This window comes from Fistularia commersonii, chromosome 10 (assembly GCF_037954325.1).
Source record: "Fistularia commersonii isolate RoL2024-O1a breed Wild chromosome 10, RoL_Fcom_v1.0, whole genome shotgun sequence".
Lineage (NCBI taxonomy): Eukaryota > Metazoa > Chordata > Actinopteri > Syngnathiformes > Fistulariidae > Fistularia > Fistularia commersonii.
In genome coordinates this window covers 8,491,517-8,507,839 of record NC_141293.1, presented here as the reverse complement: position 1 = coordinate 8,507,839, position 16,323 = coordinate 8,491,517, and the positions used below count along the sequence as shown (strand labels likewise).

Genomic DNA, 16,323 nt, shown 5'->3' with positions numbered 1-16,323 from the left:
TGACTAGAATCACAGGGTCAACTCATCCCAATTTTAAGGAACAAATTCACATTTTATCGTCTTTACTTGTGTACAGTTGATGTGAAAAGGGACACAATAATGGTTTATTTGGACAGCTGACTTGGATAGCAGCGTACAGCTTACATAAGATGAGGGTTTAAGCGAACCAATCGCTTGGTAGGTCGTACATTCAGGACTTCAGGTCCGACAGCATCGCTCATCAATCACTAATATGCCTCTGTTGCATGAAATCAGAAACAATACTTTAACTGTTGCGAATGCGTATCGTGCCCCCGATTGAAACAGAATATGATAATAAAGTGGGTACAAGTGTTTATAAAAACCAAGGCATCTGTTTTCATTTGGGTTTTGTTTTCACTGAGGCCCCTGCAGCTCTGGAAAGAGCATGGCCAGGCCCAGGAACGGCTCGTGGCATTCCTCACTTGGTACGACTCTTGTTCATATGGGGCACTGTTTTATGTCCTGACAGTGTGAGTCAATATTATCCCGGTGAATTAGCGAGATGTATTCAAATGCTAAATATAGTTTGACCCTTGACTAGGCAAAAGCTTTTTGTTTTGACGCATCTGGAACAAGAAAGCATGTGAACCGGGGTTGAAGAAAACTTTGTATTGATAGTGTGTATGTGTGTATGCATCTGTGCGTGTGTGTGTGTATGCGCATGCACGTGATTGTGTGTGGTTTGTAGAGCCATGTGAAAGTTTCACTGGGCTGGATGAAATTACCTTTTTTACAAACAAGACCGAAAAAAGAAACCCATTGGAACTAGATTTTCTATTGTGTTTTTTAAATGATGTGAGACATTTCCACATTTACCAGGAGATGTATCTGGTCAGCAAAGCCTGAGAGATACTAGATTTTTCATGCTGATATTTGAGAGTAGAAAAAGATTACACAGCACAGCAGCAGATAATTTATAATTAGATGTTAGACAGATGACAGGCTATTTCCAGAAAACTATTTGAAAATAAAAAAAAAAATCGATTTAGATCATAATAGAAAAGTCGTTGTAAAGTGCAGTACAACACTGGGATGCGTATAAAGTCAGTGTTAGTGATACTCACACTCACTACACACACACACACACACACACACACACACACACAGCACACTTTTGCGTATCCACATGCACACATGGGTTGGATAAATAGTCATATATATATATAGTATATAAGAAAATTAGGAGCAAAACTATTTTTACATTTATAACAAATAATTGTTCTGCCAGATTTCCTTTATTCAAATTCAATAATAACTTATCCTTTATTAATCCCAGTGGGGAAATTTGTTTTCTGCAACTAACCCATCATGGATGATCCATGAGCAGGAGGCTGCTGTCGACCAGCACCAGGGGAGCAGTAGGGGGTTCAGTTCAGTGTCTTGCACAACAATACTTTACATTTAATTAACCAGAATCAAAGATCTGTTGACTTGTATTCAGCACAGCGAAACCTATTTTTCAATCCAATCCGAAACCCAAATCTGATCTGATTTTAAAAACAAAACAAAGCAAATAAAAAAAAAATTGGACGCCATATTTCTCGTATTGTCTGTCATACTGTAGGCTGTCCTCCTTCGTTCCGCAAATAAACAAGCTTGCCTATTTAAAGACTGCTGTTTCCAGATGATGATACCACCTGGAGTTCCAGACATCTACCCCGCCACCCCCCCCACACACACACACACATACACACACCCAACCCCTCATCACCCCTCTCCCGTGCACTCGAACCAAACACTAAAAACCAAACAGCAGCTGACTTCAAAAAAAAAGCTCCGTCTGCTCTCATTAAGCAGCCCGCCCGCTCTCGTTCTCAACGTTTAAGAATCCCCATGTGGTTTTAAGCTTTTCTCTAATGAAGCACAATTAAAACACAAAGATGCTAATGAAAAATATTTACCCCTGCCTCAATGAAGTGGCTGGTGGAGTCAGTGACTCCTCTCAATAAAAGCCCACTAATAAAAAGCCTGTTTTTGTGGCTGAGATTTCTTCGGGTTCAGTGTTTGTGCCAAAGAGCGAATTAACTCCTGACTTTAGGGAGGAAAATATTGCAAGACGTTCTACCAGAAGCCGAAGATTTGTGTATGTACTGATTTATACCGTTCTCCTTGCCCCCTCTCAATCTCCCGCCGTGATAACCAGCCGCCAGACAGTTAATGCAGATGTAAATCTGATAAATGAAGTCCTGATCGCGAACTGTTTATGTCAGACAAAGGCCATTTTTTCCAAAGTACTATTAAGGACAAAGTACTGTTCTAAAACCTGCTTAAAGTGACTATTAGGAATCGCTGACTTTGGCAATGTCGGAGGCATGTATTATTCACCGGGCCACAGGCAAATCTCCCATCAAGGGAAATTTCCCCAAATTAGTAGACTTAGTTTAAATGCAAATATGGAACATGAGTTTTGAGAGGATTCCCCACACAAACAGATGACATGAAAGATTCATGATCAGATAGTAGTTTTACGGTTTAATGATGCAGCGAGAATCCTGGCAGCAACCGGGCCGGATCTCCAGATAATGTTCTGCCGGTTTAGAGATGACTCTCTTATTTACCCTTGACTGGTAGTTAGTGGTGGTTTTAACTTAGCGGAAACACTGTCTTGTGAAATGACAGCAGATCGAAATGATTGACCAGAACTGGGCATTTTACGGCCCGCGGGCCACATCTGGCCCGTTTTGCTTTTTTATCCGGCCCGCCAAACTATTTTCTTTGAAGTATTTTCAATTAATATTGAATTTAGAAACTTATTTTTTCCTTTTGTTTAATTTTGTATGGATGATTACGGACAGAATAATGTGGGTCGGTACATTTCTATGATCATTAACGATTTTAAAATTTAAATAAAATGCCCAAAAAGTGAATTATTTAAATTGCTTTTTTTTTTCATTTTTATTTAAGGGCTGGAGGTGTAGCAAAGTGTTGGCAGCATGCGTGTAAAGTAAATTATTGAATATCACAGATGTCCATAATTAGATTTGAACAATACATAATAAGGTCTACATTTGACAAGGAAAAAATTCTAACAGCTCATTATGAACATAATGATGTAATGTTATATGTTGGCTTTAGCAAAAAACAGTATACTTTCTAAAATGAGCATTACACTTTAGTGAACACTCACTTATACCTAAGCAAAGTAATAAGATCATAAAATCTTTGGAAAGTATTGTTTAAGGATCACCAAGAAATCAAATATTGATGTATGTCTGAGAATATTAAGAATAAGAATAAGAATAAGAATAAGAACAACTTTATTTATCCCGAAGGAAATTGTTGTGCCAGAGTTTCAAGTAAAACATAACAATAATAAATAATAGTAGGAAATTGTATAAACAGTAAAAAAAAAAAAAAAAAAGGGGGGGGGGGGGGAGAAAAAGAAATACAAATTCATTAATTAATTCATTGCTTATACATATTCCATCTTTTCTTTATTTTGCTTTTATGAGTTTTCTCCCTGAGTTAAAACTTTTTACTAATTTTGTTACATTTTTCCCAATTTGGACTTCACTGTCGTCTTTGGGTTACATTTGTGGATAAAATGAGGATACAGGGATCATCAATTTACATCAGTAAATATAAGCAGTTTTAAAACTGGATACATTTGTTTGATTCACAACTCATCAAATAACCAGGCAACCTTTAATGTAATGTCATTAATTTGGCCCGACAATAGTTTGAAAATTGAGTTTAATCGTCATTCAAGCAGTATGTCATCGTTGCTAGCTCAAAATCATTTTCTTACAGTTTTTAAATGAACAATTCTGTGATTGAGTTATTAGTATCAGCTTAAAAAAAGCAAGTAATGGCTTTTTCATGCAGAAAATTCACAGAGCTATTTTCAAAATCACGAGGTATCGTCAGGTGTGAGAGGGCAAGACTTTTTTTTTACTTGTTTTTTGCAATATTTGTTTGTGAAAATAGATACAGTGGTTGCATATAACATTGGGACAGTAACACATGTCCAACAGATTCTGGCAGAAGCATTCATGTGCTTCTTTATCAGTTTCCCACATAGCACCTTATCCCTCCTTATCCCTTAAAATATATGGTATGTGTTGCTGTGATGGGTTGTTGTTGCTATCTATGTTGTTGCTGTTGTTTATTTCCCTTTGTTTCCCTGGTGGCTGTAAAACAAATTGCCCCTCACAGGGACAATATAGTCCAACTTTAACTTATCTGGACTGGAATGGTTTAAAAGGCTGCGCTGCCCCTGTGCCGTTGACCGGATGACGTCATGGTGAAGTCATCATTGCATACACTTTATAGTGATTATACAATAAGATCCAGAGGTTTCAGATTTCTGCCCATCTATCTAAAAGCAACAGGCAGAACATGTTTTTCATCCCCGGAAACGTCCCGAAGTGAACTCAGGGATTAAAAATGCAGCTGATGCGGTTTGTAGTGATACAGAGCAAACCTTTGCCAGGAACATGGGTCAGGTTTCCAAATCAAACAACCTTTTATTATTATTGATTTAGTTTAGGAGTTTATTGTCTCGGCTGAAATCGTACCCCGGTCACCTCCTTATTCACCGTAACTCTTCTCATGATATAAAATCCAGAAGACAATGGTCATAAATTCACACAATCTACATTCATGCTTGTCAAAAAGAAATTTTATGCAACCACAAACATCAATTTTGAAGAGAAGTGTTTTTCTCTGCTTCAGTCTGAGATGTAGTTACACAATGCTCATAATTTAAAAAGATCACACGTGTATACTTATATCCTTTGTCAGAAGGTACTGCCGAGAATTTTTTTATATAGAAAATGATGTCCCAGATGTTACATCAAAGCATAGATTAGTCCCTGGTAACAGTTTCAGAACAAAAGTTAGTTTATTTTTTTGTTGATATTATCCTTCCGTTTAAGATATGTTTGTTAAACCTTAAATTCATTTTGAGTTTTAAGAATTGCGTGCAAATTTGTGGGTACTATCGAATTTGAAAATTGGTTGGAAAAAGTCCTAATAATCTGCAGTGCATTCAGTTATAAGACAGACATCAACATTAAATCAAGAAAGAAGGGAACTAAACGTGATAAAGTAGTCACAAAAATCTGAAATAAATGAGTAAGCGTTTGTCAGAAAATGACAAGGAAAAGGTTTGATGTTTGGATTTTTTCCAGAAATGTCTAATAAATAGACAGTGAATGGTATTTTAGGGACTGATGCCGTTGCACATTCTCTCTATTTAAATCTATGTGAAATGCTTATGAGCTTATGGATTGGAATAAATAAACTTCTCATTTTGCTCGATACAATGCCCTTTTTTTCCCAATATGTATATAGACAGAGACTATGTGGTATGGTTCTATTGAAACAGGCCTCTGAATGTTAAGACATCCATTTCCTTCCATATCATCCAGCCATATCTTAATATGGACCTGTTATGTAACTATACAGAAATATCAAAAATCTTTCCAAAACGAGTTGGAAAACCACAGTGGGGACAAGCCTTGACAGCTGTCCTCTACAATTGCTGTAACATCTCCGCTGCTAATCCATTTCAATGAGATGATTTTAAACGGTGAAACAGGAGGGGGAAAAAAAAAAAAAAAAATCGCCTCCCTTTTGCTCCCTGAGAGCCTAACAGGGTCCTCACGCTGAGGCTCTGCAGGGCCGAAGCTCTGATGGGATCCAGATGCTGGCTGAAAGAAGACGGGGACAACAGAGGAGAGCTGATGGATGGAGGTCACCATGAAGTTGGGAGTCGCATTTCTTGACACCGATCCCCCTTTTCTCTCCCTCCCTCTCTGTTTGACACTGACTCGACTGCATCGGTCTGGCGGGCTGTCGGGATGGTCTCCCTGTGTAGGTGTTTTATGTTGCGTCGTGTGACGGTGTGAAGCAGAAAGTGTTCTGCTCCCTGAGTGTTTAATGAACTCTTTTACAGTCAGAAGCTAAAATTTAACTGCGATTTATAGCCATTGAGAACCACTTTTCGGTGAATCTCTACATATCATATGCACTTCAATGTGTGCATGTGTGTGTGCGTGTGTGTGGGAGTGTGTGTGTGTGTACTTGTCAGAATAAAAACAAAATCATTTTTTTGTTAATTTTGCTGGTAATATTTTCAGTTACATTTTGCCTGACCAAAGACGTGCATATAGTTGATTTAATACTAGATAGTATTTTAATGTCAGGCAATTTTCATATAAAATGATCGTCAAATGATAAAAGAAATCACAAAAATTGCCTTTTTTAAGTATTTCCCCAAAGGATCAAATGGAAAAGCACATCTTGGCAACACAAATAAATTACTTGTGTCTCCAAGTTGATGAGGAGCAGTTTAATTCAACATTTCAATCAATATTTTTACAAAGATTTTGTTTTATTTTCTTAGTTTCCATAGTTTTTCCCTTACTTTCATGCTTCCTCACTGCATTTTTTTCTTGCTTTTTGGTCATTTCTCCCAAATCTTAGGCAATTAAACCGTGATCTTTCAACAGTTTCTTGTTGACCAATGGCTAGTTTATTCGTGTGTCAAGAAGGCCGATTTCAAACAATGGAACGTGAATTGTGATAACATACATTGAAGATATATCTATTTCAGTGGCTGATTGCCTTTAATTGTAAAAACTTGCTAAATCAAGTCACCATCACTGTGTGAACCAGTATAAAAAGATATGTATTAAAAATTAAAATGACACTGAAATCAATGATCCTCACAGCTTTATTAGTTTTGTTTTTGTCAGGAAACACAAATAGATTTCAGTCTGCATCCTCTGTAAAAAGTGTTTTTTACATTTGTATTTTTAGTGAATTGAATGCTGCAGTATCTCACCATAATAATGATTAAAGAAATTTATGTTTTGTACACAGTTGGAAAAAGACCACAAATGGTTGTTAGAGAATCCCTCACAATTCAGCAAATCATAGTTCCATTTATTTTCTTGCAGAGTAATTTAAAATAAACAGAATGAATTTGAAGGGAGAAACCACTTTTATCAGCATCTGCATGATATGAATAAAAGACATGTTTGAGTTTATATTTAATTTGTGAGTGGCTTCTGAATCAATGAGTCCATGTGTGACTCTCCACCCAGGAATGCATTTGTGGTTGTAAAGTGGGCACACACTCATTGTGTAATAACTTTCTTTTACTTGGACAAGTTCAACAAGAAGACCACATTCAGTTTGGTGGGCGCCTGGGATTTTTAGATCAACAAATACATGCTCATTGTAAAAAAAATTACAATGATGACGATCTGTTGTTATATCAGAGCAGATTTCAATACACAGTACAGTTGAACTGTCTCGAACGACCCGCTGCTCTGAGGCCTGTTTACTTGGAGAAATATACCCAACAAATGTCACCTTTCAGAAATATTTGAAAAATGTTAGTTAATATAAAACTGGAGCACAACCCCTAACGTCATTATGAGCAGTCAACGGCATGGAAATCAAATAATTAAAACCAGATTTCCTCACATTAAGTCACAACCTACATTTAACCAAATATCAATGTATAAGCAACGCTGGCGATGGAAATTTAGATACAACAAACTTATACTTATAATACTTACAGTACAGTTTTCACTCACTGATACGTTTGTAATGAACTCATAGGATCGAGTATCGAGTCTCTGCTTTTCGCAGATGATGTGGTTCTGTTGGCTTCATCGGTCCACGTTCTCCAGCTCTCACTTGAGCGGTTTGCAAGGGTGGAGCGACCTGGATGAGGATCAGCAGCCTCAAATCCGAGACCGTGGTGCTCAACCGGAAACGGGTGGAATACCCACTCTGGGTCGGGGAAGACGATCTGCCCCAAGTGGAGGAGTTCAAGTATCTCGGGGTCTTGTTCACGAGGGGGGGAAAGGATGGAGCGGGAGATCGACAGGTCGATCGGTGTGGCGTCTGCGGCGATGCGGACTCTGTACCGGTCTGTCGTGGTTAAGAGGGAGCTGAGCCAAAAGGCGAAGCTCTCGATTTACCGGTTGGTCTACGTTCCCGCCCTCACCTATAGCCCCGAGCTGTGGGTAGTGACCGAAAGAACAAGATCGTGGAAACAAGCTGCCAAATTGAGTTTCCCTCTCCCTGAGAGATAGAGAAAGAAGTTGTGTCATTATATTTTCTAATTATTGGCGAACAACTGTATTGGTTTGGTTGTTGTTCTGTGTATGGGAAGGATTGGAACAAACTGCCTTGCATGACTTCACACATGCCTATGTTGTTGTAAGAGTAAACTCGTTTTTACTGAAACAATTGCATTTTCTGTACCCCCTGCAGGACCATGCGGACGTTGCTGGACGTCCTGCTTCTCCTGAGTGTTTTGGTGGTTTTGTCCTCGTCTCTGAACCCAAGAGATCCCAATGTGTGCAGTCTGTGGGAGAGGTGAGGCATGTCTTGCTCTGGAACCCAAAAAAAATGTTGCTGCTGTGGCATGAAATCAAATCCATTTTCTCAGAGAACATGTGTATAAATATTTGTGGCCATTTGGAGTCAACAAGAGATATCCAAAAGCACCATGGGTCAGAGCCTCATTCATCATGTAAAGTAAACTTATTAAAAATGAAATCTTTTACAAAATGTCATCTTCTTAAAACAGTAACAAGGTTTTGTCAGAGGAAAACTTTAAAGATGCCGAGCTTTATCTGATGAACACTGAAAAAGGGACTCTTATATACACATTTTTAAGGTGAAGGCATTTAAACCTGTTCAAACTTCAGTCACTATATATGAAACGTGAAAATGTCAAGTTGAATATTAAAAGGAATATTGTCATCGTGTTTTAATAATGATAAAACTAAATCAGGCATGACCGCAAAACTTTGATGGTTTTTAAATTCTAAAATAAGGAGATTTGGGGGAACACGAATAGACCTTGTGGTTAAATTGAATGAAAGAGTGCGAGGTGACCAGTGTTCCAGTGGTTAGACATCGTACCACGCTGAGCAGCAGGTCCCTGGTCAGTTTCCCATCTGTCTGGATCATTTGCAACATTTTTATCTTCTCTCTGGTTGTGCAAAAAAAATATTTGAGAGAAAGAAATGCTCATTTTAAGGCCCCGCAGAATGTGATATATCATTTCCCTGTCTTTTTTCATGTGCTATTTGTTTATCCATCCGATTTTCTACACCAAATATGGCAAAAATCGGCATTATCCCTGTTTTCAAAGGCTCAATGAGTCATCCTGCACTCATAAGTGTTTACTGAAGTTCATCCACTCAGATGTGACTTCGGACCGGTAGCTCATCGCCTTAGGCGTTCAGTCGGCCATTTAGGGCAAAATCGGAGAAGGGAGGAAGATGTGTGCGTGTGTGTGTTTGTGTGTGTGTGGATGTCAGGATGCAACTCACATTCACATGACTGCAGTCTTAATGGTTTGTGAGCACGTTGAGACAAACTGCTTGTAATGCATGCTTTACTTTACCGCTTTTTGCATTCCAGTCAAATGTAAAAGAAATTTTCTGTCTTTTCCAACTGCACTTACCTATTTAGCCCCAGAGGGAACCGTGTGAATGTTTTCTCTGCAAGCTATAAAGATAATGATCTTGTTCTTTGTGTAACTGCTTTCCAATTTATTTCTGATTTTCTGGTAATGTCTTGGCAGTTTTAACCTGATTTATTTCGATCTTTCTAATCATTTCTTGTTCGTTATTAAAGATGGCTAATTTCTGCATCGCATTTTCCTTGAAGTCAGTGGGGAATCAGTCAAATACATACTCTCAGGAATCATTATGTTCAAAAATTGTGAACAAAAATAATATGTGTAAAAAGAAGTATTTGATGATGATGGAATATTCTGTATCATGGTTTGAAGTATTCTCAACAACGCGGTCACACTGATATATAACATGACAAATGACATTTATCAACAAATTGCTTAGTTCATCATTTTTTGATTTTAAAAAAAATTGCAGATAAAATTATAAAACTAATTCATTTCTTTCTCTTCCAATTTTTTATGTTCTGCTTTTCAGCTTTACAACCTCAGTGAAAGAATCCTACTTCCACCCGTACGACCTTGTGACTGATGAGCCCTGCTCAGATCCCCGCACATCCTTCAGATGCACGCGCCATAGGTAGCCGCAGCCGCAGCCGCAGCTGCAGCCGCAGCCGCAGCCGCAGCCGCAGCCGCAGCCGCAGCCGCAGCCGCAGCACAACTCTTTTCTGTTGTTCCTGTTCTTGCCACTAGAAGATTAACATTCTGTTTTTGTTTCTTTTGATTTTGTTTTTCAGGATCACCTACAAGACGGCCTACAGGCAGGCAGTGAAGACAGACTACCGCAAGAGATACCAGTGCTGTCCAGGCTACTACGAGAGCAGGGATAAATGTGTCCGTAAGTAAAAGAATTTAACTTTCAGAAAGATAACAGGGTTGAAAATGAAACAGTGGAGGGGCTTTAGGTGGAAAAGAGTCATCAAATTTCGCAGACAGAGGATTTAATGCACCATTAACCCAAGTAAACGAAGCAAACAAAGAGTATAATCTTACTTAACTGTTCCAAAACTATTAAAGTCCCATTGTTTTCAGAGAGTTTATAGAAATTGTCCAGGTGTATATAACATCTGTTGTGAAAAGCAATGCTCGAGTATTCAACTCAACAGGAGATGTTTATTTTATGGCCTAGAACTTGGCTAATAAAAGTAAATAAATATGTCAACATTGTTTTATGGTTGGAAATGTGATAAACACCAAATAACTGCAAGTCATGTGTTTTTGGGTCAGGTGCAGATAAATTACAGACAGGACCTGAAGAACTGCACTCCTTTAATGCTTTAAAATAAACCAAAACCTACGATTCACAAACAAACAGGCAAACATATATATATAAAGATTTAAGGCCATATCGGGAGAAAAGTCAGAGTTCTGTGAAAAAAAATAAAAATGTTCAGGAAAATAGTCAGTTGTGTGTTAAAATTAGGAATGACTGTAGTCATCATAAAATTTCCCAAATTTAGATTTTTTAAACTTTAAAGTCAAGACTAATTTCTATTGATTAAAGTGTTCTTTTTCATAAGGCCTTAATTGTTTTCCACTCAAATGAAAAAAATGAACATAAGAGGTCAGATAAATTAGTTAAATCGAGGCGCAGAAAATACTGAAAGAAAGTATTTTAACATATTTTGTTCTTCCAGTTGGTCACAAACAGCTCCACTCGACTCAAAATAGTTGTTTTCGAAAATTCCACCCTGATCAGGGAACTAGGCGAGGGACATCAGCATTATTTATTCTGTTTATATGAGGCAGTGTATTTGAGATGATGGATTTGGCTTAACTACCGCTTGCTCCAACTTTGTTATCGAGACGCTTTCTAGGTTTTCGCACATAAAGCATATTCCGTAATTGAACAAACTGCCGTTTTGGAAATGATTTGAAAGTGAGATGATCTAGCACAAGTGTTGGCAGCTTGCGGCTCTGGAGCCACGTGCAGCCCTGTCATCCCTCTGCTGTTGTTCCCTGTGGCTTTTGGAAAATAAATAATGAGTATTTACACATTTTATTTTAGTTTGCTATTTTTTTAATTGTAATTCTATATTTGAAGATCATGATGATCTTGTAACATAAAAAAAAATGCTTTACTTTCTTGTTCAAAATATTCGTGACAACTGTCAACGTGAGACACCCGCCAGCAACGGCATTTATTGAGCTTTTACAGCTTTTCAGTGGGAAATGGGTCAAAATGGCCCTTGGGGCGTCGGAGGTTGCCGACCTCTGATCCCGCATTAACACATCGCCAAACAACACCACCGATTTTCTCAGGTGACCGGAAAGAAATTGTTTATTTAAAATAAAATATGTATGTATGATGACAGGAGCTGATCCCCCAACATCCGTCCCTTGCCAAAAAATTAAATGGAATTACATTTCCTATTTCATTTGAATTTATTTGCTGATTGTATCATCACAGGGAAATGGAAACAAAAACGCTGTTACCTCGCTTGACATTTCACCCTGTCAACAGCAGTTACAAACTGCTGGTCCCTGCTGACCTACTCCATCTGGCCCATGAAATGAAAAATATAATCCAGTATTTTTAAAAACAATGTCTTGGTTTTTTTTTTTTATAGTTATGACAAATTTAAGCTTCTTCCAGAAGGCAAATTTAGATATATAACATTCAAGGACCCCAAAGACAATGCAATCTCTGTATCTGATGCCGTAAAGTTCTGGATCCAACTTACTCGATGGTGAGTTGGAACTTTGTTCTGAGCAGGACTGAGCCGCCGATTAACAACAGATGGGGAAACATCGGGATGTACAGTTAGAGAAAGCAACAAGCAGGGCTGACCCATTAAAACCAACAGGAAGCAGGTGAAGACAATAAATAGACAGGAAGAAAAACAAGATGAAAAACTCTAGGGGAGTTCAAAATAAAATGGGAAGTAAATATAGAGCAGTCAGTATATTGTCTGATATACCAACTTCAAAATGTCTGACAATCTTTTTGGGAAGAATTTAAAGCTTGTGCAGCTAATGTCAAACGTAATTTATGGCCTATAAGATCAAATAAAGTTAATGGTAAAATACCTTGTTATTGATACCAGAGTTTGTTTTCTTTTCTTTTTTTTCACAAAAGAGAACAGGAACAGGCTGTGTTATAAAGTGAAAACAGTCAACCAAAGCAGTCAGACAAACCAAAATCAAGACCAGTTTTTCAATATAACATTGGTGAGTTCATGCATAGAACCAAATGTGCTAAATACTCTTAGATATATGAATTTTAAGTGCTGTAATCCCGTGTCTCATTCATTTATATGGAGTTTTATACGATGTGTCATGCATGTGATGGAGTATCTTTTCAGCAGGAAGTATTTGATCACCGCCATTCATTAAATACGCATTAGATAATTTAAAGTCACATTGTGATAGACGAAGGCGAGTTCTAACGTCATTCCTTTGACACCAACACAACGCTGTCATTCATCGTCCTTGGACCATAATGCCCCCGACCTGAACCATAACCCCACTCCATAGTCCCGTGGGGTGAGAGGCCACGGCCCTTAGTGTCCACCACCCCCAAACTCCCAGAAGGGACTCCTGAAAACGAGGCTTGCACCGCCTGCAATAGCGACTGTGTCATCCCTCGGTCGAAGCAGCAGGAGGCACCGGATTCTGGACCTGTGGAGGCCCCTCTGGGGTCCTGGAAGGAGGGCGACCTCGATGGACAACCTGGAAGGGAAACAAAACTTCCCCAGCCACCCAATGGAATCGCTCCCCACGCCCGCCCATATTCAGCACAAAACTTTTAACACATGTCTCCAGAACCAGGGATGGCCCATCGGATGAGGGTTGAAGAGGCGAGCAATGAACGTCATGTCTAACAAACACAAACTGAGCTGACCTGATCTCTGCAGGGACAAAAGAACGTGGAAAATAGTGGCAAATGGGGCCTGGAACCTGAGAGCTGCTGGGCATGAAAAGATCTGCAGACGGACGTGGGGGAGGAGCAGATCTCTCGGGCAAAAATTCCCTCGGGACTCGCAGCGGCTGACCAAGAACCACCTCGGCGAGCAATGCGTCCCTCTTTGGGTGCTGCACGCAACCCCAGCATAGCCCACAGTAAACAGGCTTCCCAGTTTCCATCAGAGAGCGCGGCCCGCAGCGCTGCCTTGAGGAACCGGTGGAATCGCTCACACGAACTGTTAGTCTTAGGATGGTATGCTGTCATACGGTGTAGCTCCACTCCCAGTGACCCCGCCAGTCTTGACCAGAGCATCGACGTGAACTGCGGACCTTTGTCCGAAGTGATGTCCGATGGGGTGCCCAAACAGGCAGCCCGGGAAAAAAGAAACGCCTGGACACATGTCAAATTGACACTTGGCTGGGTTGACTGTGAGGCCGTTTTAGTCCAACTGACAGAAAACCTTTGTCAGGTGTTTCCAGGTGCTCATCAGCATATCGTCGAGATAGACGAACACGAAAGCAAGGCCACGCAGGACCGAGTCCATGAGCCTCTGAAAGGTTTAAGCAGCTCCCTTGAAGCCAAAAGGCATGCCCAAGAAGAAAAGCTCAAATGGGGTGATCACTGTGGTCCTCCGTGTGCACGGTCACCTGGTGATAAAAGCGCACCAGGTCCACCTTGGAGAAAATGGTGGCGCCTGACAGCCGTACGGAGAAGTCCTGGATGTGAGGGATAAGGTAATGGTCGTTTGCAGTGACGTTGTTAAAACGGTGAAAGTCACTGCAAGTACGCGACGACCCATCGGCATCGAGCACCATGTGGAGCAGGGAGGCCCGCAGGCTGTTGGACCACCTCACAATCCCCAGATGCTCCGTGGTGGCATGCTCCTCCTTAACCGTGACCAGTTTAACCACGTCAAGGCACTGCGTCCGCGCAAAAACAGGCAGTCCCACCGTGGGGATGAAGTACCCCACACCGTGTTTAGTAGACACGGTGGAAAAGGCAGGCGTGGTGAGCAACGGGAAATCTGCCAGCAAACGTGGGTACACATCCCCCGATGCTATAAAGTTAGCATGTGGTAGCGGTAAAAGACACGGTAAGACCTCGGATCTCCTCAGCACCTTGAAGGAGCACAGCGGGACGCATCGGTGACCAGACACTGTGTGTTAGCCGAGGCCGTGCACCAGAGGCGGGAGCTTGCGCAGGAAGACGTGGGGAAAAAGGAAACCCCCTTTGTCCGATCCATGCAGCGGCAACATGTTGTCCATCAAGTCCACAGTCGTCTCGTCGCCAAAACCAAACAGGGACGCAGCAGCAGACAGACTGAACCTCCGAAGCGGAAGCTGTTTGAGGGCGACTTATTTACTGTGTTGCAATTGGTCGCGCAACAGCTCCGAGACTCACCTCGTGCACCGCCGGTTCAGCGCAGTGACTAAGAGGAAGTACCTGTCGTCGTCCGAAACAATTCCATATGGAGGAAAAGCACCTCAACATGTTGAAACGAGTCCCTGTCGCTCTGCCAGAACTTTGGGAGTGTCAAGGTTGCAGCGAGAACGGTAGATGTTGGGGTGATGTGGCTGAAGTGTAGTCGCACACTCCCAGTCAGGCGTGTCCAGAACGGTATCGCCAATGTGGTGAGAGATGGAAGGATTGCAGAGACAAAGGCAAGTTCTAACTTTAATTCTTTAACACCAACGCAAAACTGACAGTCAACTTCCTTGAACCATAATGCCCCCGACCTAAACCACTCCCCCAACCCGTAGTCCCGTGGGGTGAGAGGCCACGCCCCTTAGTGTCCGCCACAACATGGTACTTTTTTGCTTTTTCTAGATGGAGCCCAGATGAATTCTGTAACTTTGGCAATTCCCTTTTTCAAGACTATATAATTCTGAAACCCAAAGGGTGAGTTTAAGCTCAGTGCCTTATGCAGTGATTCTCCTCAATAAATAATTGGCTTCTGTAGTTACCGCAGTGCATCTGAGCTCCAGATTTCAATGAAAATATTCCTGGTTTTTGCAGTCTAATAAAGTCTCTACAAGTCTTACTCCCCATTTACTGCAGTAATCTAGTTGCATGTAATCATTTTGTCTGTTAGGAACTATGGAATCAACTGTTTCCAGTATGAACCCATTTATTTGGCGTTACACCGTTTTGCCAACGTCACCAAGTAACATGATGCTCCGATGCAATATCAATGGAAGAATTCTTCTCTGAAATACAATAAAAGCTGGCAAGACTGTCGTTTTTACTGCTAAATGAGAAAAATGTAAAGGAAAACACTACTGGGCTCATATTCTTATTACTCACTGTAAGCTGTTTTTCTTCCACAAGATCTACGTAGTCAATATCTAGAATACACGAGACGCCGACGACCAAAATGATGGGTTCCACTTCCTGCAGCGCGCACACGTATGTCCTTGGCTGCGCTTGCTGGAATATTAAAACTGAAAACCTTTTGTGTAGCAGCTTTGTGAAAAATCCAGACAATCCAATCATTTCCATTCGGTTTTTGGGGATTTTAACCCATTCTGACAACTTTTTTTTTTTTTCAACTGAGCATCTGCTAGTGATTTATCCAGACCGTGTTGATCAAGAGAAACATATGAATGTCATTAGTCTGCATCCTGCGGAAAACTAATTATGGTCTCATTTGGCCTGGAATCAAATAAATAATGTGGACTTATGCTTATTTTATATATGGCAGTGTGTCACAGTAGTTATGAAGATGTTCTTTATGGATCATTGATGACTGTATGTTATTTATCTCTCCACTAGTTTCCGTGATCAATAGCTTTCTTTTTCCTGTTTTCATGACTTCTGCTGTGAATCAGTGACAGTCCAAGTTATGTATTGTCACTGTGTGTGTGTGTGTGTGTGTGTGTGTGTGTGTGTTTCAAATCTGACCACTTTAATCATATCACACATCTGGTCTTACTTCTGTTAAATA

At 40.3% G+C, this 16,323-nt stretch overlaps 1 protein-coding gene across 6 annotated transcripts in view; it reads left to right on the top strand.

Annotated features, from left to right (window-relative positions):
• Positions 1–16,323, top strand: part of pear1 (platelet endothelial aggregation receptor 1) — a 70,543-nt gene that overhangs the window by 28,418 nt on the left and 25,802 nt on the right. For all 6 annotated transcript variants that reach the window (XM_086153568.1, XM_086153567.1, XM_086153571.1 and 3 more), the window contains exons 3-5: positions 8,257–8,361; positions 9,951–10,052; positions 10,210–10,310. In XM_086153568.1, coding sequence (XP_086009694.1) covers positions 8,257–8,361; positions 9,951–10,052; positions 10,210–10,310 — 308 coding nt within the window. The remainder of the gene's footprint in view (positions 1–8,256; positions 8,362–9,950; positions 10,053–10,209; positions 10,311–16,323) is intronic.